A 25,085-nucleotide genomic window follows, 5' to 3' on the forward strand; every position below is an offset into this window, starting at 1 on the left:
GTTATAAATGTTACAAAGACAAAATTTATTGTCTTTCACAAGACCAAAATAGTGAGGGGGAGGGTTAGTTTAGAAGAGGCTCCCCTGATCAAATTGATGTATTTATGTACCTAGGTTTAACTATAGATAAAAACTTTTCCTGGAAACCTCATATTGATATCATGAACCTAAAGCACTCACAGTTGGTGGGCGTCCTGCTTATAGAGCACAAGCAATCTAAATCTAAGCCCATTGCTCCAGCGCTGCAAATTTATAACAATAAGGTGGGGGCCTCGATGCTGTATGGTGCGAAGTTATGGGGCTTCAGTGACTTAACACCCCTTGCCTTAGCACATAACAACTTTCTTAGAGCTCTCTCAGGACTCCCTAAATCCACTCCACTGCTCCCTTTGTATTTGGACACTGGAAGCAGGAATATTCAAGATCAGGCTCGGTTTCGCCCTATAGCCTATTGGCGCCGGCTGTGAACGACTCCCGAGTTGGCTCAGTACGCCCAGGCTTTGAGCGAAGTCAAGTCAATAAATACCTCTGACAGAATCCAGTGGCTTAGGGAACTCAAGTCCACACTAATAGCAATAGGGATGAGGAACCTGTGGGACTCTCTATCTTCAGTGGTGTTCACCTCCAAGAAGCTATTAAAAGAAGCATTTTGGTCTTATATCGATCAGCAGCGACTATCCCAGAGCAAAAGTACCATAACAAATGGATTCTTGGAGTTCAAGATGTCTTTGTTTTTAGAGCCATATTGGGACATCATTAGGAGCACCCTCGAAAGAAAATTATACCACCAATTCAGGGTGGGGTCCCTACCACTAAGGTCCTTTATGCTTAGCTGGAAATGGGGCTGTGATGGCCTATGTCCGTTTTGTCTAGACGTGAGGGAAACAACTGTGCATTTCTTTTTTGTTTGTCCATCCTACAGGCAACCACGTCTGAAATGGCTAGTCTCAACATGTAAAATGATGGGTTTTAGGGTAGCCTCTGCAGCTCTTAGGGTGCTCAGGACAGATACGGAACATGCCATTGTAATAGCTGTGGCAACATTTCTGGGGTGGGCTTGGATGATAAGGGCCAGAAAGTTGAAACTATTACAGTAGAATTTTTTTTTTGCTCTCTGTTTTTTATGTAAATTGTTTTTATAGTTTATAATTCTGGCTTTTCTTTTTTATCTTTGAAAAATGCTGATATGTATTGTATTTTAATCTTGTTGACTTTTATGATTTTTTTTCCAAAAATCGAAATAAAGACTTGAACAATGGAACAATGGAAAATTGTTGTAGGGGACATTGGCCAGAGGTGGAACCGAACATCGGGATGATCAGCTAGAGTTTGATCATCTGAACCTTTCAGAGTCCCCTCTCAGAGGTGAGTGGGCCTTTTTGGTGCTAGTCCTGGGAAGGAGCTGCTCAAGTATGAGATGATACTGGGAAGAAAGGGATGCAGATAGCTAGCCATGCAGCCTGCAGCATATTTCAAGGTTTAAACGTCCAGCCTTGGTATCCCTCTTTCAAATTCTCATTCTCTGAGATACAATGTCAGTAAGAAGTTAAACCCCTTTGAAGTCATGTTCATTGGTCAAACCTGCCCCGTGCACCCAGCGGCTCCCGCTGAGAGCTCTGGGACCAAGTACATCACAAATGTTGTACAATACCAAAATAACGTATGCCTAGGTTTTGACTAATCATATACATGTTCACTATAATGTTCATGGTGACTGTCGTTTTTATTGCTCTTCAAAGTTCACCACTCAGGGCTGTCTCCTTGCTCCAAAAATTCCATCCTCTCTTTGTCTGCCCGCTCTGTACTTTCAAACTCTTCCATCCACATCATTCCATTTCCTCTCTATAAATGACATATATATAAATACATATGTATAATAAATTTTCAAGGCTTCAATGTGCCTACAGGTGGAACCCAACATGCAGACAAAGCTGTCCCAATGGAAGTGGGATTGGCTGATAAACAGCATAATATTGTCTTTACAATGTGCATCCATTTGACCCTCGGCATCAGATGGTTCCAGTGGACACAGGGATCTGATTAAGAAGGGTGAGAAAAGGATGGATTGTTGACTTCTATGGCCATTTTACATTTTATTGGCAAGAATACACTTTAAATCAAAACGATATCCTTTTTTTTTCTTCAGGCTGGCAACTCCGACGTCACAGGCATCCTTGTTAGCACACGATTTCATGCTGAATCCTGAAACACAAAGACAGCACATCTCAGTTTCCCATCCTCTAGTGTGCTTTGAACTTTGGTGAAACTGTAGAACTCTGTTTAACTTCCATTGTTTGACTGGGTGAGATAGTATGTGAGTATGAAAAGCTGTATATCACATACACCTGCATGTTTGATGATTGAACTGAGACTTTTTTTTCTACACAAAGAAGGCTCCAAACAAGTCACTTATTTCCGTTAAGTTATGATACTAAGAACTTAATAAGAGAACATCATGTGCTATTGGCTGCACTTGGTGGGAACCTCATACCCAGATGGGTAAGGCAAAAATAACACATTTCCAGAATGAACACTTTTGCAACAATAAGTCACTTCAGTATTATATTATTTGTTCATTGTACTGCAGTCTACCTTCCTAAAATCTTTAAGCTGACACGTGTTTCGCTTGGTGTTTGGATTGATCAAATAAGCTTTCTGAAGGCTGAATTGGGCAATAAAACAAGAAACCAAAAGTTGAAACAAATAAAGAACCTCATTCCAAAGTTCATCTTATATGTTTTCAAAGTTCATCTTATATTTTTTCAGGTAAGCAGTAAGTATATTGCACAAGATGACCCTGCACACCCCAACAATTACTTAACACAATATAAATGCTTAATATGCATATGTTCACAAAACATCCAATTGTTCTCCCAAGAATATCCAAAGTCAGATTTCTTCTTTAAGCAATCCTTTTATTCACAATTGAAGATTAAAACCAATAGCCAACACGTTTCGTCCGTAACCGGACTTCTTCAGGGCTACATTTAAAAAATACAAAAAATATATATAAACATATGTACATGATATAGGAAACTTGTCCACAGAAAAATAATTCATAATGTTTAACAGAGAGTAAAATTACAGAAAAACAGATATTTTATAGTAGACACTATTCAGAAATAGACTTTGATTTTATCTCATTTTCTTCCAGGGAGAACACACACAAAAGACTGAATTTCAGTCATGTCTCTTTAAAATATTCATGTAACAAGAAGACAAAGCCAAGTTTACACTGGTTTAACACCTAGGTTTCTACAGGCAAACAGAATGTCCAATGAAAATTTAGGATAAGTCAGGAGAGTCTAAGCAGATTTAATTTAAAGCTAAGTACACAGATTATACAACATATTTCATAATTTGAAAATTCAGAATACCTTAATTTAAATATATCTGTATGGCACAGCTTCAGATTGGTCTTCAAACTTGCGTTTCAAAAATAGTTCTGTAAACAGATATATGCGAGTTTCAATATTTCATACATTGATCATATCATATCCTTCTTCAGTGTAATAAACCTCCATTATTCCTAAAGTTATCACATATCATTTTATTTTCTTTAAATCATTTTCTAATTCGGTATCGTGATCTAGTTTGCTCATGGAGATAATTCATGTTTAATTTTGACAGAGACAAGAAAGCCCTTCTATTTTGGACACTTGCTAAGAGGCAGAATTATGGTAAACTCAATAGTCAAAAGGAACACCTATGTTAAACACTTACTTCAATAAAAAAGGGGAGATCATATGTTCGAGATGTGCCAAAGGTCCTAATTTTCAATGAGAGTAAAGACATGAAGTAAGTGCCTGCAAGAAAGATTTTAAGGATGTTTACACAGGGCTAAACAACTGTCTATTACAGATATAGGTGCATATATTATTTTTATGAAGAGAACAGCAGGATATTAATTTTTTCGGATTCTATGAATCCAGACCCACTTAGTAAGTGGTTATTCATATGTGGCATGCAACATCGCATTTTCAATTTGTATGTCCCTTAACTGGAATTCTATCTGTTTGAACAAGAAGATGAAAATAATGTTTTTACTCTAATGTGAATCATAGATCTAAAATGCGCTATTATAAATTTCCTTCATCCTTTTTGAGACATCTGTACAGAGAAAAGCCGGGTAATAGAAGATATGCCCTTCTAATTCATCAGTTTTATGTGAACTATATGTACATAAAATACATTTGTTAGGACACTTTTCTTAAGGTCCTACTTGTAAAAATAATTGGCCCCATCATGCTGAACATGCTATTTGCATACCCGATTTATAAGCAATCCATAAAGGATGTAAGAGCCGAAAGTTCGCCATCTATAAGTACGATATTATTTGGCATCCTGCATAAACTCCAAACAATGCATAGTGTTTCTGATGGAGCAAAAGTACTTTTCATTGACCCAAGGATTTGATTGATCCCTGCATATATAATGTTGACCTCTGTTGGGGTTTTGTTTGACGTCTGGTTCTCTGTAATTTTACTCTCTGTTAAACAGTATGAATTATTTTTCTGTGGACAAGTTTCCTATATCATGTACATATGTTTATATATATTTTTGGTATTTTTTAAATGTAGCCCTGAAGAAGTCCGGTCACGGACGAAACGCGTTGGCTATTGGTTTTAATCTTCAATTGTGAATAAAAGGATTGCTTAAAGAAGAAATCTGACTTTGGATATTCTTGGGAGAACAATTGGATCTTTTGTGAACATTTGCATATTAAGCATTTATATTGTATTAACTAATTGTTGGGGTGTGCAGGGTCATCTTGTGCAATTTGATGTGTAAAACAAAAAGGATTTTTTGTTTTCTAACTTTGGGATCTAGGGGATTGTATCCCAGACCATCTGCACCCACACATATGTATACATTAGGAACTTGGTCACCGGTGCGGGCATAATAGCCTTAATCCCCTCTGCTGGCTTGAGTTTTGTATTTTGGGCTGGCCCGCATGGAAGTATCACCCTATAGATTGGACAACTTGTGAATTATATCTCCTTACTCTAAGGTCACAATGTTTGAGGACAATAGAGAGGAGTTGTTATGTGACCTATTTAATAAAGAAAAAAACACTGCACATCCGGTAGCTCCCCCTATAAAGAAGGATAGTCTTAAGAACAAATTCATCCGGCTTGAGAAACTACACAAGCAAGAGCTCGCCAAATGGTGGGATGGTGCAACACTCAAGAAATACCTAGAGAACAAACGCATCCCGAGAGGATTGCGTATTCTCATCTTCCCGAACTATGAAGATCTAGAATCAGATCTCCTAGGGGAATGGGAGGAGGGTTTGCACATGGCATCATTTAAAATGATGGACATCCTGATCCGCAATGCGGAAAGGAGAGGCAAAAAAATAAGGGAGGAAATACTGGCTCTTGAAAAAGAAATCAGTGAAATGAACTTACCAGATATGACTCAAAAGAATTATGAGATTTTAAAAAAGGAATTGGCTAGCTAGCAATTATATCTCAAAGGCAAAAAACAACAAAAAATAGAGAGAGATCGCGGTGATTATGAAAGGGGACGTATATTTACTTTTTCACGCAAATTTGATGATGTGGGAACAAAAAGCACCACAACCCCAATCACTGAAACACGGGCACCAAGCATCTCATCTAGTAGCACTTCTATTTCCTCTGTCTCTTCAGTTGAGACTGACCCAGGTGAGGGAACGAGCACATCCACCCTTAACCCAAACCCAGAGTCTGATTTTTTAAAGGAGGTACAGAGGTACCGCTTGGGGAACAACAAAAAAAGAGGACTAAACGAAGAACCAGGCGGGTTGGCCAGAAATACAAGATTCACAACCAAGGCAAAAATGGGAAAAAACAAATAGGCCCTTGTAATCAGATTGTGAACTATGATATGGACAGTGAAATGGGCAGTGACAGGCAGAATGATGTAAATGTGATTAATCTGTCTTCTAAGAATTTTTCTGTTGAAGAAATATCCATTTTGCAAAAAGGTTTACATTTCTGTGTAACTGACAAACAAACTTTGGACAATGTACATGTTGATCTATTTCGTTTCACACGCAATTTAAAATTAAAACAATACTTTGCAGAGCAACCTGATGTCCGTATTCCTGTCCAACATGTAAAAAATGTTTCTGAATTTACAATTGCTGAAGTTGACATCTCACATACAATTGCGACACTAGATGAACATGATGTAGTGGGGGATTTGATCATGCACTCGCGAAATCTTGATATGTATGAGGACACTACAATTGATAGTGGTTTAAAAAATCGTTCAAAATTCATACCACCAAGTCCTAAAACTGCTATTGATGAATTCTCCACTAGAGTTACACAAGACCTTTACAGACTGGAAGACATGCATTTGTTGAGTAATAGATGCAAGCATTCTTATAACATTAGCAAATCTGACAAACTTTTTTTACAGACTATATGTGACGACCCGTCCTTGGTAGTTCGTGAGGCTGACAAGGGCGGGAACATCGTCATTCTGGATTTCTTGGATTACTCCAATGAAATACGTAGACAGCTTAATGATACTACCTGTTATGCTGTGTTACGTGCAAATCCTATCAAAGATATTGAATGTGACATCAATTTCGAGATTAGTCGAATGGAGGGAATCTGGCTTAATATCTGAACCTGAATACAGATATTTAAGGGCAGACAATTCACATTTCCCATGTATCTATGCACTTCCCAAAGTGCACAAGGGCGGTGTTTTTCCTCCTGGAAGGCCCATTATATCGGGCAATGGAGGTCCTACTGAACACTTAGCTGAATATGTAGATTCATTTCTTCAACCTTTTGTACGGAACTTGCCATCCTATTTACAGGACAGCAGAGAACTTCTCTGCAAATTAGAAGATGTAATATGGGATGAGGAGCTTTTCACGTTCGTAACTATGGACGTGGAAAGCCTGTATACCTGTACAGAATTGGAGAATGGGATGAGGTCCTTACAGCATTTCCTCTATAAACGAAATGCATGTCATCTTGAACATACCCAGATGTTGTTGGCTATGGCTGAATTGATTTTGACACGTAATGTCTTCTTACATGAGGATGGGGTACTGCCATGGGTTCCAGGTTTGCTCCATCTTATGCAAACCTATTTATGGGTTTGTTTGAGATGGCGCATGCCTGGGGCCATGGCGCTACAGAATGGTTGGATGACATAATTTTCTATGTGCGTTATATTGACGACATCTTTCTTATTTGGAAGGGCAGCACTGATGGATTGAATGATTACTTTCGTTACTTAAATAGAAATGATCGTAATATCAAACTTACCATCAACTTCTCCAAACAGGAAATTGTATTCCTCGATCTAAAACTTTATGTAAAGGAGGGTACAATTCAGAGCGACATGCACAGAAAACCGACCTCGTGCAATAGTATATTGCATGCGGATAGTTGTCATCCTAGGAATACCATAGTAGCCATTCCATATGGCGAGATGATACGTGCAAATCGCAATTGTAGTGAAGATGCCAATTTTGAAAATACCATAGACAGGATGAAGACTGACTTTTTGGCTAGAGGTTATGCAAAAAAAGATATTGTCAAAGCTGAAAGTAAGATTAGAAAAAAGAAACGCTGTGAGACCCTGATTAAACAACCCAAAAAGAACACTAATGTTTCCCTGAACCAATGTGCATTCATAACAGAATATGGAATGTACAGTAGCCATATCTATAACATCTTAAGGAAACATTGGCATCTTTTGAAATCAGAAACATTGCCTACAGGTGTCATCTCAGACAACCCGAGGGTTGTCTATAAAAAGGGTACAACAATCAAAAATATTCTTTGCCCTAGTTATGTAAATCCCCCCCAAAAAAGTGGCTCTGCATGGCTAACAGAGAAACCGGCTGGTTTCTTTGTATGTGGCAATTGTACAGTATGTGAATACGGAATGAATAAGATGGTTAGCTACAGTTACAACAGCTTGAAGACACATAGGATCACCTCATTCATAAACTGCAATACAACCTTTGTTGTCTATGTGATTATCTGTCATTGTAACATGATCTATGTAGGCAGTAGTATCAGATGCCTGAAAATACGAGTTCAGGAACATATTAGAAACATAAGAAACAATGATATACACAGTCCAGTGGCGCAGCATATCCCCCAAAGTCATCCTTATGAAAAGGAGATTAAATTCCATGCAATTGACAGGGTCCCGTTAGGCAAACGAGGGGGAGACAGGACAACGTGTCTCAGACAACTTGAGGCACGATGGATATGCAGATTGAGAGCTGTGAATAAGGGACTGAATGTAAATAATGAATTCCATCATTTTTTGTAGAACTGTGTATTTCTACTTTTCATTGACCTAAGGGTTTGATTGATCCCTGCATATATAATGTTGACCTCTGTTGGGGTATTGTTTGACATCTAATCCCCCTAGCCTGAGTTCCATCAATCGATGTTTCCGAAATACCCATCTAATTTGATCTTTATCAACTTATGCTGCCTAATAATTTCAATTTGGTAGTTAATACTGAGTCAAGGTTTTTTTTATTAATTACTGAATATATCACTGGCTGCTTTTCACCCTTTCATGTCTAATAGAAATTTAGAAATCTCTTTATTTAATGTTTGTCATTTCGATTACACACAAATTGGGTTTATTGTGAATATGAACCCTTTTCACTCCGGTCATGTGGTTTTCTTAAAAAAATATCTCTTTGGGAGATTATTGAATTATATTTCCCAGAAAATGTTAGCATTCCCCTTTTTTTCTTTCATTATATATCACGTCCTACAACTTCAACATCTTTTGATCCTAAAAAGAACTACTTGATGTAATAGTATAGTCTTCATGATTATCAAAATATTCTAAAATGGCCACTTTCTTTGTTGCTTTTTTTGAAATAAATATCTTGTGATCATAAATAGTCTTTCTGGTCGTCTTGACTAGTTCATAATGGCGGCCACGCTCGGAGCGCGTAAACACATCGCCATGACACAATTAAGCATAAATTTGAAGGACCAGCGATGTCTCATAATTACCGGCATAATTGTATAATACTAAATAATAGGTCTGGCGTCTTCCTCTAAGAAGATATTTAACGAGTGATTTTATAATGAACAAATAAGAACTTGATCAATCTATGATGGCTGCCGTCATAAATACAAACATGGCTTTTGTGTTGATTTGACCGATCCAAAATGGCTGCCAGCTTCGTGAATTTCATATATTTGCGATTAACAATAAAAGTGCCCTGAATTTGATTATGACTCAGTATAATCGATTCTTATTCAGCTTGCCGCCTAGTAATAAAAGTCTATTAAAACATTTTTCCTGATAGATTATTTCAAAGAAGTAGTCTACGGTGTATTTTGACTAGGTTAAGATGGCGATTCAGAAAAGGGGGTAGTGATGGACAGACTGTCTGAATTAAGCAGAACAGTCGTACACAGTCAACAGATCAGGGCTTGCTTGAATCCTGATGGTGCAGTGAGCAAGGGACTCATGTCTGAGCATACCCTTCCACGCTTATGGATGGCAAAACGATTCAGAAAAGGGGGTGGTGATGGACAGAGTATCTGAATTAAGCAGAACACTTGTACCCAGTCAACAGATCAGGGCTTGATCTATCAGCGTTTTTTTGCTCACTGCACAATCCCAGCTCAGAACCTGGCTACATGCAGATTAGTCTGTCCCTGGCCCAGTGCATCATGGGAACAGGGCAGACCAAACTACCAAGCCAATTATTTTACTGGGAAGGAAACAAGCTTCCGTGGACCAATTTCTGGCATAACAGCCGTCTTCGGCCTGGCTTGCTTGAATCCTGATGGTGCAGTGAGCAAGGGACTCATGTCTGAGCATACCCTTCCACGCTCATGGTGGACAAAACGATTCAGAAAAGGGGGCGGTGATGGACAGAGTATCTGAATTAAGCAGAACACTGGTACCCAGTCAACAGATCAGGGCTTGATCCATAAGCATTTTTTTGCTCACTGCACCATCCCAGCTCAGAACCTGGCTACATGCAAATTACTCTGTCCCTGGCCCAGTGCATCATTGGAACAGGGCAGACCAAACTACCATGCCAATTCTTTTACTGGGAAGGAAACAAGCTTCCGGGGACCGGTTTCTGGCATTACAGCCGTCTTCGGCCCGGCTTGCTTGAATCCTGATGGTGCAGTGAGCAAGGGACTCATGTCTGAGCATACCCTTCCAAGCTTATGGTGGACAAAACGATTCAGAAAAGGGGGTGGTGATGGGCAGAGTATCTGAATTAAGCAGAACACTTGTACCCAGTCAACAGATCAGGGCTTGATCCATCAGCCTTTTTTTGCTCACTGCACCATCCCATCTCAGAACCTGGCTACATAAAAATTAGTCTGTCCCTGGCCCAGTGCATCATGGGAACAGGGCTGACCAAACTACCAAGCCAATTCTTTTACTGGGAAGGAAACAAGCTTCCGGGGACCGGTTTCTGGCATTACAGCCATCTTCCGCCTGGCTTGCTTGAATCCTGATGGTGCAGTGAGCAAGGGACTCATGTCTGCATACCCTTCCACGCTTATGGTGGACAAAATGATTCAGAAAAGGGGGTGGTGATGGACAGAGTATCTGAATTAAGCAGAACTCTCGTACCCAGTCAACAGATCAGGGCTTGATCCATCAGCGTTTTTTTGCTCACTGCACCATCCCAGCTCAGAACCTGGCTACATGCAAATTAGTCTGTCCCTGGCTCAGTGCATCATGGGAACAGGGCAGACCAAACTACCAAGTCAATTCTTTTACTGGGAAGGAAACAAGCTTCCGGGGACCGGTTTCTGGCATTACAGCCGTCTTCGGCCCGGCTTGCTTGAATCCTGATTGTGCAGTGAGCAAGGGACTCATGTCTGAGCATACCCTTCCACGCTTATGGTGGACAAAACGATTCATAAAAGGGGGTGGTGATGGACAGAGTATCTGAATTAAGCAGAACACTCGTACCCAGTCAACAGATCAGGGCTTGATCCATCAGCATTTTTTTGCTCAATGCACCATCCCAGCTCAGAACCTGGCTACATGCAAATTAGTCTGTCCCTGGCCCAGTGCATCATGGGAACAGGGCAGACCAAACTACCAAGCCAATTCTTTTACTGGGAAGGAAACAAGCTTCCGGGGACCGGTTTCTGGCATTATAGCCGTCTTCGGCCCGGCTTGCTTGAATCCTGATGGTGCAGTGAGCAAGGGACTCATGTCTGAGCATACCCTTCCACGCTTATGGTGGACAAAACGATTCAGAAAAGGGGGTGGTGATGGACAGAGTATCTGAATTAAGCAGAACACTCGTACCCAGTCAACAGATCAGGACTTGATCCATCAGTGTTTTTTTGCTCACTGCACCATCCCAGCTCAGAACCTGGCTCCATGCAAATTAGTCTGTCTCTGGCCCAGTGCATCATAGGAACAGGGCAGACCAAGCTACCAAGCCAATTCTTTTACTGGGAAGGAAACAAGCTTCTGGGGACCGGTTTCTGGCATTACAGCCATCTTCGGCCCAGCTTGCTTGAATCCTGATGGTGCAGTGAGCAAGGGACTCATGTCTGAGCATACCCTTCCACGCTTATGGTGGACAAAACGATTCATAAAAGGGGGTGGTGATGGACAGAGTATCTGAATTAAGCAGAACACTCGTACCCAGTCAACAGATCAGGGCTTGATCCATCAGCGTTTTTTTGCTCACTGCACCATCCCAGCTCAGAACCTGGCTACATGCAAATTAGTCTGTCCCTGGCCCAGTGCATCATAGGAACAGGGAAGACCAAGCTACCAAGCCAATTCTTTTACTGGGAAGGAAACAAGCTTCTGGGGACCGGTTTCTGGCATTACAGCCATCTTCGGCCCGGCTTGCTTGAATCCTGATGGTGCAGTGAGCAAGGGACTCATGTCTGAGCATACCCTTCCACGCTTATGGTGGACAAAACGATTCATAAAAGGGGGTGGTGATGGACAGAGTATCTGAATTAAGCAGAACACTCGTACCCAGTCAACAGATCAGGGCTTGATCCATCAGCATTTTTTTGCTCACTGCACCATCCCAGCTCAGAACCTGGCTACATGCAAATTAGTCTGTCCCTGGCCCAGTGCATCATGGGAACAGGGCAGACCAAACTACCAAGCCAATTCTTTTACTGGGAAGGAAACAAGCTTCCGGGGACCGGTTTCTGGCATTATAGCCGTCTTCGGCCCGGCTTGCTTGAATCCTGATGGTGCAGTGAGCAAGGGACTCATGTCTGAGCATACCCTTCCACGCTTATGGTGGACAAAACGATTCAGAAAAGGGGGTGGTGATGGACAGAGTATCTGAATTAAGCAGAACACTCGTACCCAGTCAACAGATCAGGACTTGATCCATCAGTGTTTTTTTGCTCACTGCACCATCCCAGCTCAGAACCTGGCTCCATGCAAATAAGTCTGTCCCTGGCCCAGTGCATCATAGGAACAGGGCAGACCAAGCTACCAAGCCAATTCTTTTACTGGGAAGGAAACAAGCGTCTGGGGACCGGTTTCTGGCATTACAGCCATCTTCGGCCCGGCTTGCTTGAATCCTGATGGTGCAGTGAGCAAGGGACTCATGTCTGAGCATACCCTTCCACGCTTATGGTGGACAAAACGATTCATAAAAGGGGGTGGTGATGGACAGAGTATCTGAATTAAGCAGAACACTCGTACCCAGTCAACAGATCAGGGCTTGATCCATCAGCATTTTTTTGCTCACTGCACCATCCCAGCTCAAAACTTGGCTACATGCAAATTAGTCTTCCCAGGCCCAGTGCATCATGGGAACAGGGCAGACCAAACTACCAAGCCAATTCTTTTACTGGGAAGGAAACAAGCTTCAGGGGACTGGTTTATGGCATTACAGCCGTCTTCGGCCCGGCTTGCTTGAATCCTGATGGTGCAGTGAGCAAGGGATTCATGTCTGAGCATACCCTTCCACACTTATGATGGACAAAACGATTCAGAAAAGGGGGTGGTGATGGGCAGAGTATCTGAATTAAGCAGAACACTTGTACCCAGTCAACAGATCCGGGCTTGATCTATCAGCGTTTTTTTGCTCACTGCACAATCCCAGCTCAGAACCTGGCTACATGCAGATTAGTCTGTCCCTGGCCCAGTGCATCATGGGAACAGGGCAGACCAAACTACCAAGACAATTATTTTACTGGGAAGGAAACAAGCTTCCGTGGACCAATTTCTGGCATAACAGCCGTCTTCGGCCCGGCTTGCTTGAATCCTGATGGTGCAGTGAGCAAGGGACTCATGTCTGAGCATACCCTTCCACGCTTATGGTGGACAAAACGATTCAGAAAAGGGGGCGGTGATGGACAGAGTATCTGAATTAAGCAGAACACTGGTACCCAGTCAACAGATCAGGGCTTGATCCATCAGCATTTTTTTGCTCACTGCACCATCCCAGCTCAGAACCTGGCTACATGCAAATTACTCTGTCCCTGGCCCAGTGCATCATTGGAACAGGGCAGACCAAACTACCATGCCAATTCTTTTACTGGGAAGGAAACAAGCTTCCGGGGACCGGTTTCTGGCATTACAGCCGTCTTCGGCCCGGCTTGCTTGAATCCTGATGGTGCAGTGAGCAAGGGACTCATGTCTGAGCATACCCTTCCACGCTTATGGATGGCAAAACGATTCAGAAAAGGGGGTGGTGATGGACAGAGTATCTGAAATAAGCAGAACACTTGTACCCAGTCAACAGATCAGGGCTTGATCTATCAGCGTTTTTTTGCTCACTGCACAATCCCAGCTCAGAACCTGGCTACATGCAGATTAGTCTGTCCCTGGCCCAGTGCATCATGGGAACAGGGCAGACCAAACTACCAAGCCAATTATTTTACTGGGAAGGAAACAAGCTTCCGTGGACCAATTTCTGGCATAACAGCCGTCTTCGGCCCGGCTTGCTTGAATCCTGATGGTGCAGTGAGCAAGGGACTCATGTCTGAGCATACCCTTCCACGCTTATGGTGGACAAAACGATTCAGAAAAGGGGGCGGTGATGGACAGAGTATCTGAATTAAGCAGAACACTGGTACCCAGTCAACAGATCAGGGCTTGATCCATCAGCATTTTTTTGCTCACTGCACCATCCCAGCTCAGAACCTGGCTACATGCAAATTACTCTGTCCCTGGCCCAGTGCATCATTGGAACAGGGCAGACCAAACTACCATGCCAATTCTTTTACTGGGAAGGAAACAAGCTTCCGGGGACCGGTTTCTGGCATTACAGCCGTCTTCGGCCCGGCTTGCTTGAATCCTGATGGTGCAGTGAGCAAGGGACTCATGTCTGAGCATACCCTTCCAAGCTTATGGTGGACAAAACGATTTAGAAAAGGGGGTGGTGATGGGCAGAGTATCTGAATTAAGCAGAACACTTGTACCCAGTCAACAGATCAGGGCTTGATCCATCAGCCTTTTTTTGCTCACTGCACCATCCCATCTCAGAACCTGGCTACATGCAAATTAGTCTGTCCCTGGCCCAGTGCATCATGGGAACAGGGCTGACCAAACTACCAAGCCAATTTTTTTACTGGGAAGTAAACAAGCTTCCGGGGACCGGTTTCTGGCATTACAACCATCTTCCGCCTGGCTTGCTTGAATCCTGATGGTGCAGTGAGCAAGGGACTCATGTCTGCATACCCTTCCACGCTTATGGTGGACAAAATGATTCAGAAAAGGGGGTGGTGATGGACAGAGTATCTGAATTAAGCAGAACTCTCGTACCCAGTCAACAGATCAGGGCTTGATCCATCAGCGTTTTTTTGCTCACTGCACCATCCCAGCTCAGAACCTGGCTACATGCAAATTAGTCTGTCCCTGGCCCAGTGCATCATGGAAACAGGGCAGACCAAACTACCAAGCCAATTCTTTTACTGGGAAGGAAACAAGCTTACGGGGACCGGTTTCTGGCATTATAGCCGTCTTCGGCCCCGCTTGCTTGAATCCTGATGGTGCAGTGAGCAAGGGACTCATGTCTGAGCATACCCTTCCACGCTTATGGTGGACAAAACGATTCAGAAAAGGGGGTGGTGATGGACAGAGTATCTGAATTAAGCAGAACACTAGTACCCAGTCAACAGATCAGGGCTTGATCCATCAGCGTTTTTTTGCTCACTGCACCATCCCAGCTCAGAACCTGGCTACATGCAAATTAGTCTGTCCCTGGCACAGTGCATCATGGGAACAGGGCAGACCAAACTACCAAGTCAATTCTTTTACTGGGAAGGAAACAAGCTTCCGGGGACCGGTTTCTAGCATTACAGCCGTCTTCGGCCCGGCTTGCTTGAATCCTGATGGTGCAGTGAGCAAGGGACTCATTTCTGAGCATACCCTTCCACGCTTATGGTGGACAAAACGATTCAGAAAAGGGGGTGGTGATGGACAGAGTATCTGAATTAAGCAGAACACTCGTACCCAGTCAACAGGTCAGGGCTTGATCCATCAGCGTTTTTTTGCTCACTGCACCATCCCAGCTCAGAACCTGGCTACATGCAAATTAGTCTGTCCCTGGCCCAGTGCATCATGGGAACAGGGCAGACCAAACTGCCAAGCCAATTCTTTTACTGGGAAGGAAACAAGCTTCCGGGGACCGGTTTCTGGCATTATAGCCGTTTTCGGCCCGGCTTGCTTGAATCCTGATGGTGCAGTGAGCAAGGGACTCATGTCTGAGCATACCCTTCCACGCTTATGGTGGACAAAACGATTCAGAAAAGGGGGTGGTGATGGACAGAGTATCTGAATTAAGCAGAACACTCGTACCCAGTCAACAGATCAGGGCTTGATCCATCAGCGTTTTTTTGCTCACTGCACCATCCCAGCTCAGAACCTGGCTACATGCAAATTAGTCTGTCCCTGGCCCAGTGCATCATAGGAACAGGGCAGACCAAGCTACCAAGCCAATTCTTTTACTGGGAAGGAAACAAGCTTCTGGGGACCGGTTTCTGGCATTACAGCCATCTTCGGCCCGGCTTGCTTGAATCCTGATGGTGCAGTGAGCAAGGGACTCATGTCTGAGCATACCCTTCCACGCTTATGGTGGACAAAACGATTCATAAAAGGGGGTGGTGATGGACAGAGTATCTGAATTAAGCAGAACACTCGTACCCAGTCAACAGATCAGGGCTTGATCCATCAGCATTTTTTTGCTCACTGCACCATCCCAGCTCAGAACCTGGCTACATGCAAATTAGTCTGTCCCTCGCCCAGTGCATCATGGGAACAGGGCAGACCAAACTACCAAGCCAATTCTTTTACTGGGAAGGAAACAAGCTTCCGGGGACCGGTTTCTGGCATTATAGCCGTCTTCGGCCCGGCTTGCTTGAATCCTGATGGTGCAGTGAGCAAGGGACTCATGTCTGAGCATACCCTTCCACGCTTATGGTGGACAAAACGATTCAGAAAAGGGGGTGGTGATGGACAGAGTATCTGAATTAAGCTGAACACTCGTACCCAGTCAACAGATCAGGACTTGATCCATCAGTGTTTTTTTGCTCACTGCACCATCCCAGCTCAGAACCTGGCTCCATGCAAATTAGTCTGTCCCTGGCCCAGTGCATCATAGGAACAGGGCAGACCAAGCTACCAAGCCAATTCTTTTACTGGGAAGGAAACAAGCTTCTGGGGACCGGTTTCTGGCATTACAGCCATCTTCGGCCCGGCTTGCTTGAATCCTGATGGTGCAGTGAGCAAGGGACTCATGTCTGAGCATACCCTTCCACGCTTATGGTGGACAAAACGATTCATAAAAGGGGGTGGTGATAGACAGAGTATCTGAATTAAGCAGAACACTGGTACCCAGTCAACAGATCAGGGCTTGATCCATCAGCATTTTTTTGCTCACTGCACCATCCCATCTCAGAACCTGGCTACATGCAAATTAGTCTGTCCCTGGCCCAGTGCATCATGGGAACAGGGCTGACCAAACTACCAAGCCAATTTTTTTACTGGGAAGGAAACAAGCTTCCGGGGACCGGTTTCTGGCATTACAACCATCTTCCGCCTGGCTTGCTTGAATCCTGATGGTGCAGTGAGCAAGGGACTCATGTCTGCATACCCTTCCACGCTTATGGTGGACAAAATGATTCAGAAAAGGGGGTGGTGATGGACAGAGTATCTGAATTAAGCAGAACTCTCGTACCCAGTCAACAGATCAGGGCTTGATCCATCAGCGTTTTTTTGCTCACTGCACCATCCCAGCTCAGAACCTGGCTACATGCAAATTAGTCTGTCCCTGGCCCAGTGCATCATGGAAACAGGGCAGACCAAACTACCAAGCCAATTCTTTTACTGGGAAGGAAACAAGCTTACGGGGACCGGTTTCTGGCATTATAGCCGTCTTCGGCCCCGCTTGCTTGAATCCTGATGGTGCAGTGAGCAAGGGACTCATGTCTGAGCATACCCTTCCACGCTTATGGTGGACAAAACGATTCAGAAAAGGGGGTGGTGATGGACAGAGTATCTGAATTAAGCAGAACACTAGTACCCAGTCAACAGATCAGGGCTTGATCCATCAGCGTTTTTTTGCTCACTGCACCATCCCAGCTCAGAACCTGGCTACATGCAAATTAGTCTGTCCCTGGCACAGTGCATCATGGGAACAGGGCAGACCAAACTACCAAGTCAATTCTTTTACTGGGAAGGAAACAAGCTTCCGGGGACCGGTTTCTAGCATTACAGCCGTCTTCGGCCCGGCTTGCTTGAATCCTGATTGTGCAGTGAGCAAGGGACTCATTTCTGAGCATACCCTTCCACGCTTATGGTGGACAAAACGATTCAGAAAAGGGGGTGGTGATGGACAGAGTATCTGAATTAAGCAGAACACTCGTACCCAGTCAACAGGTCAGGGCTTGATCCATCAGCGTTTTTTTGCTCACTGCACCATCCCAGCTCAGAACCTGGCTACATGCAAATTAGTCTGTCCCTGGCCCAGTGCATCATGGGAACAGGGCAGACCAAACTGCCAAGCCAATTCTTTTACTGGGAAGGAAACAAGCTTCCGGGGACCGGTTTCTGGCATTATAGCCGTTTTCGGCCCGGCTTGCTTGAATCCTGATGGTGCAGTGAGCAAGGGACTCATGTCTGAGCATACCCTTCCACGCTTATGGTGGACAAAACGATTCAGAAAAGGGGGTGGTGATGGACAGAGTATCTGAATTAAGCAGAACACTCGTACCCAGTCAACAGATCAGGGCTTGATCCATCAGCGTTTTTTTGCTCACTGCACCATCCCAGCTCAGAACCTGGCTACATGCAAATTAGTCTGTCCCTGGCCCAGTGCATCATAGGAACAGGGCAGACCAAGCTACCAAGCCAATTCTTTTACTGGGAAGGAAACAAGCTTCTGGGGACCGGTTTCTGGCATTACAGCCATCTTCGGCCCGGCTTGCTTGAATCCTGATGGTGCAGTGAGCAAGGGACTCATGTCTGAGCATACCCTTCCACGCTTATGGTGGACAAAACGATTCATAAAAGGGGGTGGTGATGGACAGAGTATCTGAATTAAGCAGAACACTCGTACCCAGTCAACAGATCAGGGCTTGATCCATCAGCATTTTTTTGCTCACTGCACCATCCCAGCTCAGAACCTGGCTACATGCAAATTAGTCTGTCCCTGGCCCAGTGCATCATGGGAACAGGGCAGACCAAACTACCAAGCCAATTCTTTTACTGGGAAGGAAACAAGCTTCCGGGGACCGGTTTCTGGCATTATAGCCGTCTTCGGCCCGGCTTGCTTGAATCCTGATGGTGCAGTGAGCAAGGGACTCATGTCTGAGCATACCCTTCCACGCTTATGGTGGACAAAACGATTCAGAAAAGGGGGTGGTGATGGACAGAGTATCTGAATTAAGCAGAACACTCGTACCCAGTCAACAGATCAGGACTTGATCCATCAGTGTTTTTTTGCTCACTGCACCATCCCAGCTCAGAACCTGGCTCCATGCAAATTAGTCTGTCCCTGGCCCAGTGCATCATAGGAACAGGGCAGACCAAGCTACCAAGCCAATTCTTTTACTGGGAAGGAAACAAGCGTCTGGGGACCGGTTTCTGGCATTACAGCCATCTTCGGCCCGGCTTGCTTGAATCCTGATGGTGCAGTGAGCAAGGGACTCATGTCTGAGCATACCCTTCCACGCTTATGGTGGACAAAACGATTCATAAAAGGGGGTGGTGATGGACAGAGTATCTGAATTAAGCAGAACACTCGTACCCAGTCAACAGATCAGGGCTTGATCCATCAGCATTTTTTTGCTCACTGCACCATCCCAGCTCAAAACTTGGCTACATGCAAATTAGTCTTCCCAGGCCCAGTGCATCATGGGAACAGGGCAGACCAAACTACCAAGTCAATTCTTTTACTGGGAAGGAAACAAGCTTCCGGGGACCGGTTTCTGGCATTACAGCCGTCTTCGGCCCGGCTTGCTTGAATCCTGATTGTGCAGTGAGCAAGGGACTCATGTCTGAGCATACCCTTCCACGCTTATGGTGGACAAAACGATTCATAAAAGGGGGTGGTGATGGACAGAGTATCTGAATTAAGCAGAACACTCGTACCCAGTCAACAGATCAGGGCTTGATCCATCAGCATTTTTTTGCTCAATGCACCATCCCAGCTCAGAACCTGGCTACATGCAAATTAGTCTGTCCCTGGCCCAGTGCATCATGGGAACAGGGCAGACCAAACTACCAAGCCAATTCTTTTACTGGGAAGGAAACAAGCTTCCGGGGACCGGTTTCTGGCATTATAGCCGTCTTCGGCCCGGCTTGCTTGAATCCTGATGGTGCAGTGAGCAAGGGACTCATGTCTGAGCATACCCTTCCACGCTTATGGTGGACAAAACGATTCAGAAAAGGGGGTGGTGATGGACAGAGTATCTGAATTAAGCAGAACACTCGTACCCAGTCAACAGATCAGGACTTGATCCATCAGTGTTTTTTTGCTCACTGCACCATCCCAGCTCAGAACCTGGCTCCATGCAAATTAGTCTGTCTCTGGCCCAGTGCATCATAGGAACAGGGCAGACCAAGCTACCAAGCCAATTCTTTTACTGGGAAGGAAACAAGCTTCTGGGGACCGGTTTCTGGCATTACAGCCATCTTCGGCCCAGCTTGCTTGAATCCTGATGGTGCAGTGAGCAAGGGACTCATGTCTGAGCATACCCTTCCACGCTTATGGTGGACAAAACGATTCATAAAAGGGGGTGGTGATGGACAGAGTATCTGAATTAAGCAGAACACTCGTACCCAGTCAACAGATCAGGGCTTGATCCATCAGCGTTTTTTTGCTCACTGCACCATCCCAGCTCAGAACCTGGCTACATGCAAATTAGTCTGTCCCTGGCCCAGTGCATCATAGGAACAGGGAAGACCAAGCTACCAAGCCAATTCTTTTACTGGGAAGGAAACAAGCTTCTGGGGACCGGTTTCTGGCATTACAGCCATCTTCGGCCCGGCTTGCTTGAATCCTGATGGTGCAGTGAGCAAGGGACTCATGTCTGAGCATACCCTTCCACGCTTATGGTGGACAAAACGATTCATAAAAGGGGGTGGTGATGGACAGAGTATCTGAATTAAGCAGAACACTCGTACCCAGTCAACAGATCAGGGCTTGATCCATCAGCATTTTTTTGCTCACTGCACCATCCCAGCTCAGAACCTGGCTACATGCAAATTAGTCTGTCCCTGGCCCAGTGCATCATGGGAACAGGGCAGACCAAACTACCAAGCCAATTCTTTTACTGGGAAGGAAACAAGCTTCCGGGGACCGGTTTCTGGCATTATAGCCGTCTTCGGCCCGGCTTGCTTGAATCCTGATGGTGCAGTGAGCAAGGGACTCATGTCTGAGCATACCCTTCCACGCTTATGGTGGACAAAACGATTCAGAAAAGGGGGTGGTGATGGACAGAGTATCTGAATTAAGCAGAACACTCGTACCCAGTCAACAGATCAGGACTTGATCCATCAGTGTTTTTTTGCTCACTGCACCATCCCAGCTCAGAACCTGGCTCCATGCAAATTAGTCTGTCCCTGGCCCAGTGCATCATAGGAACAGGGCAGACCAAGCTACCAAGCCAATTCTTTTACTGGGAAGGAAACAAGCGTCTGGGGACCGGTTTCTGGCATTACAGCCATCTTCGGCCCGGCTTGCTTGAATCCTGATGGTGCAGTGAGCAAGGGACTCATGTCTGAGCATACCCTTCCACGCTTATGGTGGACAAAACGATTCATAAAAGGGGGTGGTGATGGACAGAGTATCTGAATTAAGCAGAACACTCGTACCCAGTCAACAGATCAGGGCTTGATCCATCAGCATTTTTTTGCTCACTGCACCATCCCAGCTCAAAACTTGGCTACATGCAAATTAGTCTTCCCAGGCCCAGTGCATCATGGGAACAGGGCAGACCAAACTACCAAGCCAATTCTTTTACTGGGAAGGAAACAAGCTTCAGGGGACTGGTTTATGGCATTACAGCCGTCTTCGGCCCGGCTTGCTTGAATCCTGATGGTGCAGTGAGCAAGGGATTCATGTCTGAGCATACCCTTCCACACTTATGATGGACAAAACGATTCAGAAAAGGGGGTGGTGATGGGCAGAGTATCTGAATTAAGCAGAACACTTGTACCCAGTCAACAGATCCGGGCTTGATCTATCAGCGTTTTTTTGCTCACTGCACAATCCCAGCTCAGAACCTGGCTACATGCAGATTAGTCTGTCCCTGGCCCAGTGCATCATGGGAACAGGGCAGACCAAACTACCAAGCCAATTATTTTACTGGGAAGGAAACAAGCTTCCGTGGACCAATTTCTGGCATAACAGCCGTCTTCGGCCCGGCTTGCTTGAATCCTGATGGTGCAGTGAGCAAGGGACTCATGTCTGAGCATACCCTTCCACGCTTATGGTGGACAAAACGATTCAGAAAAGGGGGCGGTGATGGACAGAGTATCTGAATTAAGCAGAACACTGGTACCCAGTCAACAGATCAGGGCTTGATCCATCAGCATTTTTTTGCTCACTGCACCATCCCAGCTCAGAACCTGGCTACATGCAAATTACTCTGTCCCTGGCCCAGTGCATCATTGGAACAGGGCAGACCAAACTACCATGCCAATTCTTTTACTGGGAAGGAAACAAGCTTCCGGGGACCGGTTTCTGGCATTACAGCCGTCTTCGGCCCGGCTTGCTTGAATCCTGATGGTGCAGTGAGCAAGGGACTCATGTCTGAGCATACCCTTCCACGCTTATGGATGGCAAAACGATTCAGAAAAGGGGGTGGTGATGGACAGAGTGTCTGAAATAAGCAGAACACTTGTACCCAGTCAACAGATCAGGGCTTGATCTATCAGCGTTTTTTTGCTCACTGCACAATCCCAGCTCAGAACCTGGCTACATGCAGATTAGTCTGTCCCTGGCCCAGTGCATCATGGGAACAGGGCAGACCAAACTACCAAGCCAATTATTTTACTGGGAAGGAAACAAGCTTCCGTGGACCAATTTCTGGCATAACAGCCGTCTTCGGCCCGGCTTGCTTGAATCCTGATGGTGCAGTGAGCAAGGGACTCATGTCTGAGCATACCCTTCCACGCTTATGGTGGACAAAACGATTCAGAAAAGGGGGCGGTGATGGACAGAGTATCTGAATTAAGCAGAACACTGGTACCCAGTCAACAGATCAGGGCTTGATCCATCAGCATTTTTTTGCTCACTGCACCATCCCAGCTCAGAACCTGGCTACATGCAAATTACTCTGTCCCTGGCCCAGTGCATCATTGGAACAGGGCAGACCAAACTACCATGCCAATTCTTTTACTGGGAAGGAAACAAGCTTCCGGGGACCGGTTTCTGGCATTACAGCCGTCTTCGGCCCGGCTTGCTTGAATCCTGATGGTGCAGTGAGCAAGGGACTCATGTCTGAGCATACCCTTCCAAGCTTATGGTGGACAAAACGATTTAGAAAAGGGGGTGGTGATGGGCAGAGTATCTGAATTAAGCAGAACACTTGTACCCAGTCAACAGATCAGGGCTTGATCCATCAGCCTTTTTTTGCTCACTGCACCATCCCATCTCAGAACCTGGCTACATGCAAATTAGTCTGTCCCTGGCCCAGTGCATCATGGGAACAGGGCTGACCAAACTACCAAGCCAATTTTTTTACTGGGAAGTAAACAAGCTTCCGGGGACCGGTTTCTGGCATTACAACCATCTTCCGCCTGGCTTGCTTGAATCCTGATGGTGCAGTGAGCAAGGGACTCATGTCTGCATACCCTTCCACGCTTATGGTGGACAAAATGATTCAGAAAAGGGGGTGGTGATGGACAGAGTATCTGAATTAAGCAGAACTCTCGTACCCAGTCAACAGATCAGGGCTTGATCCATCAGCGTTTTTTTGCTCACTGCACCATCCCAGCTCAGAACCTGGCTACATGCAAATTAGTCTGTCCCTGGCCCAGTGCATCATGGAAACAGGGCAGACCAAACTACCAAGCCAATTCTTTTACTGGGAAGGAAACAAGCTTACGGGGACCGGTTTCTGGCATTATAGCCGTCTTCGGCCCCGCTTGCTTGAATCCTGATGGTGCAGTGAGCAAGGGACTCATGTCTGAGCATACCCTTCCACGCTTATGGTGGACAAAACGATTCAGAAAAGGGGGTGGTGATGGACAGAGTATCTGAATTAAGCAGAACACTAGTACCCAGTCAACAGATCAGGGCTTGATCCATCAGCGTTTTTTTGCTCACTGCACCATCCCAGCTCAGAACCTGGCTACATGCAAATTAGTCTGTCCCTGGCACAGTGCATCATGGGAACAGGGCAGACCAAACTACCAAGTCAATTCTTTTACTGGGAAGGAAACAAGCTTCCGGGGACCGGTTTCTAGCATTACAGCCGTCTTCGGCCCGGCTTGCTTGAATCCTGATGGTGCAGTGAGCAAGGGACTCATTTCTGAGCATACCCTTCCACGCTTATGGTGGACAAAACGATTCAGAAAAGGGGGTGGTGATGGACAGAGTATCTGAATTAAGCAGAACACTCGTACCCAGTCAACAGGTCAGGGCTTGATCCATCAGCGTTTTTTTGCTCACTGCACCATCCCAGCTCAGAACCTGGCTACATGCAAATTAGTCTGTCCCTGGCCCAGTGCATCATGGGAACAGGGCAGACCAAACTGCCAAGCCAATTCTTTTACTGGGAAGGAAACAAGCTTCCGGGGACCGGTTTCTGGCATTATAGCCGTTTTCGGCCCGGCTTGCTTGAATCCTGATGGTGCAGTGAGCAAGGGACTCATGTCTGAGCATACCCTTCCACGCTTATGGTGGACAAAACGATTCAGAAAAGGGGGTGGTGATGGACAGAGTATCTGAATTAAGCAGAACACTCGTACCCAGTCAACAGATCAGGGCTTGATCCATCAGCGTTTTTTTGCTCACTGCACCATCCCAGCTCAGAACCTGGCTACATGCAAATTAGTCTGTCCCTGGCCCAGTGCATCATAGGAACAGGGCAGACCAAGCTACCAAGCCAATTCTTTTACTGGGAAGGAAACAAGCTTCTGGGGACCGGTTTCTGGCATTACAGCCATCTTCGGCCCGGCTTGCTTGAATCCTGATGGTGCAGTGAGCAAGGGACTCATGTCTGAGCATACCCTTCCACGCTTATGGTGGACAAAACGATTCATAAAAGGGGGTGGTGATGGACAGAGTATCTGAATTAAGCAGAACACTCGTACCCAGTCAACAGATCAGGGCTTGATCCATCAGCATTTTTTTGCTCACTGCACCATCCCAGCTCAGAACCTGGCTACATGCAAATTAGTCTGTCCCTCGCCCAGTGCATCATGGGAACAGGGCAGACCAAACTACCAAGCCAATTCTTTTACTGGGAAGGAAACAAGCTTCCGGGGACCGGTTTCTGGCATTATAGCCGTCTTCGGCACGGCTTGCTTGAATCCTGATGGTGCAGTGAGCAAGGGACTCATGTCTGAGCATACCCTTCCACGCTTATGGTGGACAAAACGATTCAGAAAAGGGGGTGGTGATGGACAGAGTATCTGAATTAAGCAGAACACTCGTACCCAGT

General features: G+C 45.3%; 1 protein-coding gene across 1 annotated transcript in view; it reads right to left on the bottom strand.

Moving 5' to 3' along the window:
- Positions 1-1,707: 1,707 nt before the first annotated feature.
- Positions 1,708-25,085, bottom strand: part of LOC147689529 (uncharacterized) — a 145,965-nt gene continuing 122,587 nt past the window's right edge. Inside the window, exon 5 of the mRNA XM_086937864.1 lies at positions 1,708-2,202. Within this exon, the coding sequence (XP_086793990.1) occupies positions 2,087-2,202 (116 nt within the window). The 3' untranslated portion in view covers positions 1,708-2,086. The remainder of the gene's footprint in view (positions 2,203-25,085) is intronic.

Source organism: Lissotriton vulgaris, chromosome 9 (genome assembly GCF_964263255.1).
Source record: "Lissotriton vulgaris chromosome 9, aLisVul1.2, whole genome shotgun sequence".
NCBI lineage: Eukaryota > Metazoa > Chordata > Amphibia > Caudata > Salamandridae > Lissotriton > Lissotriton vulgaris.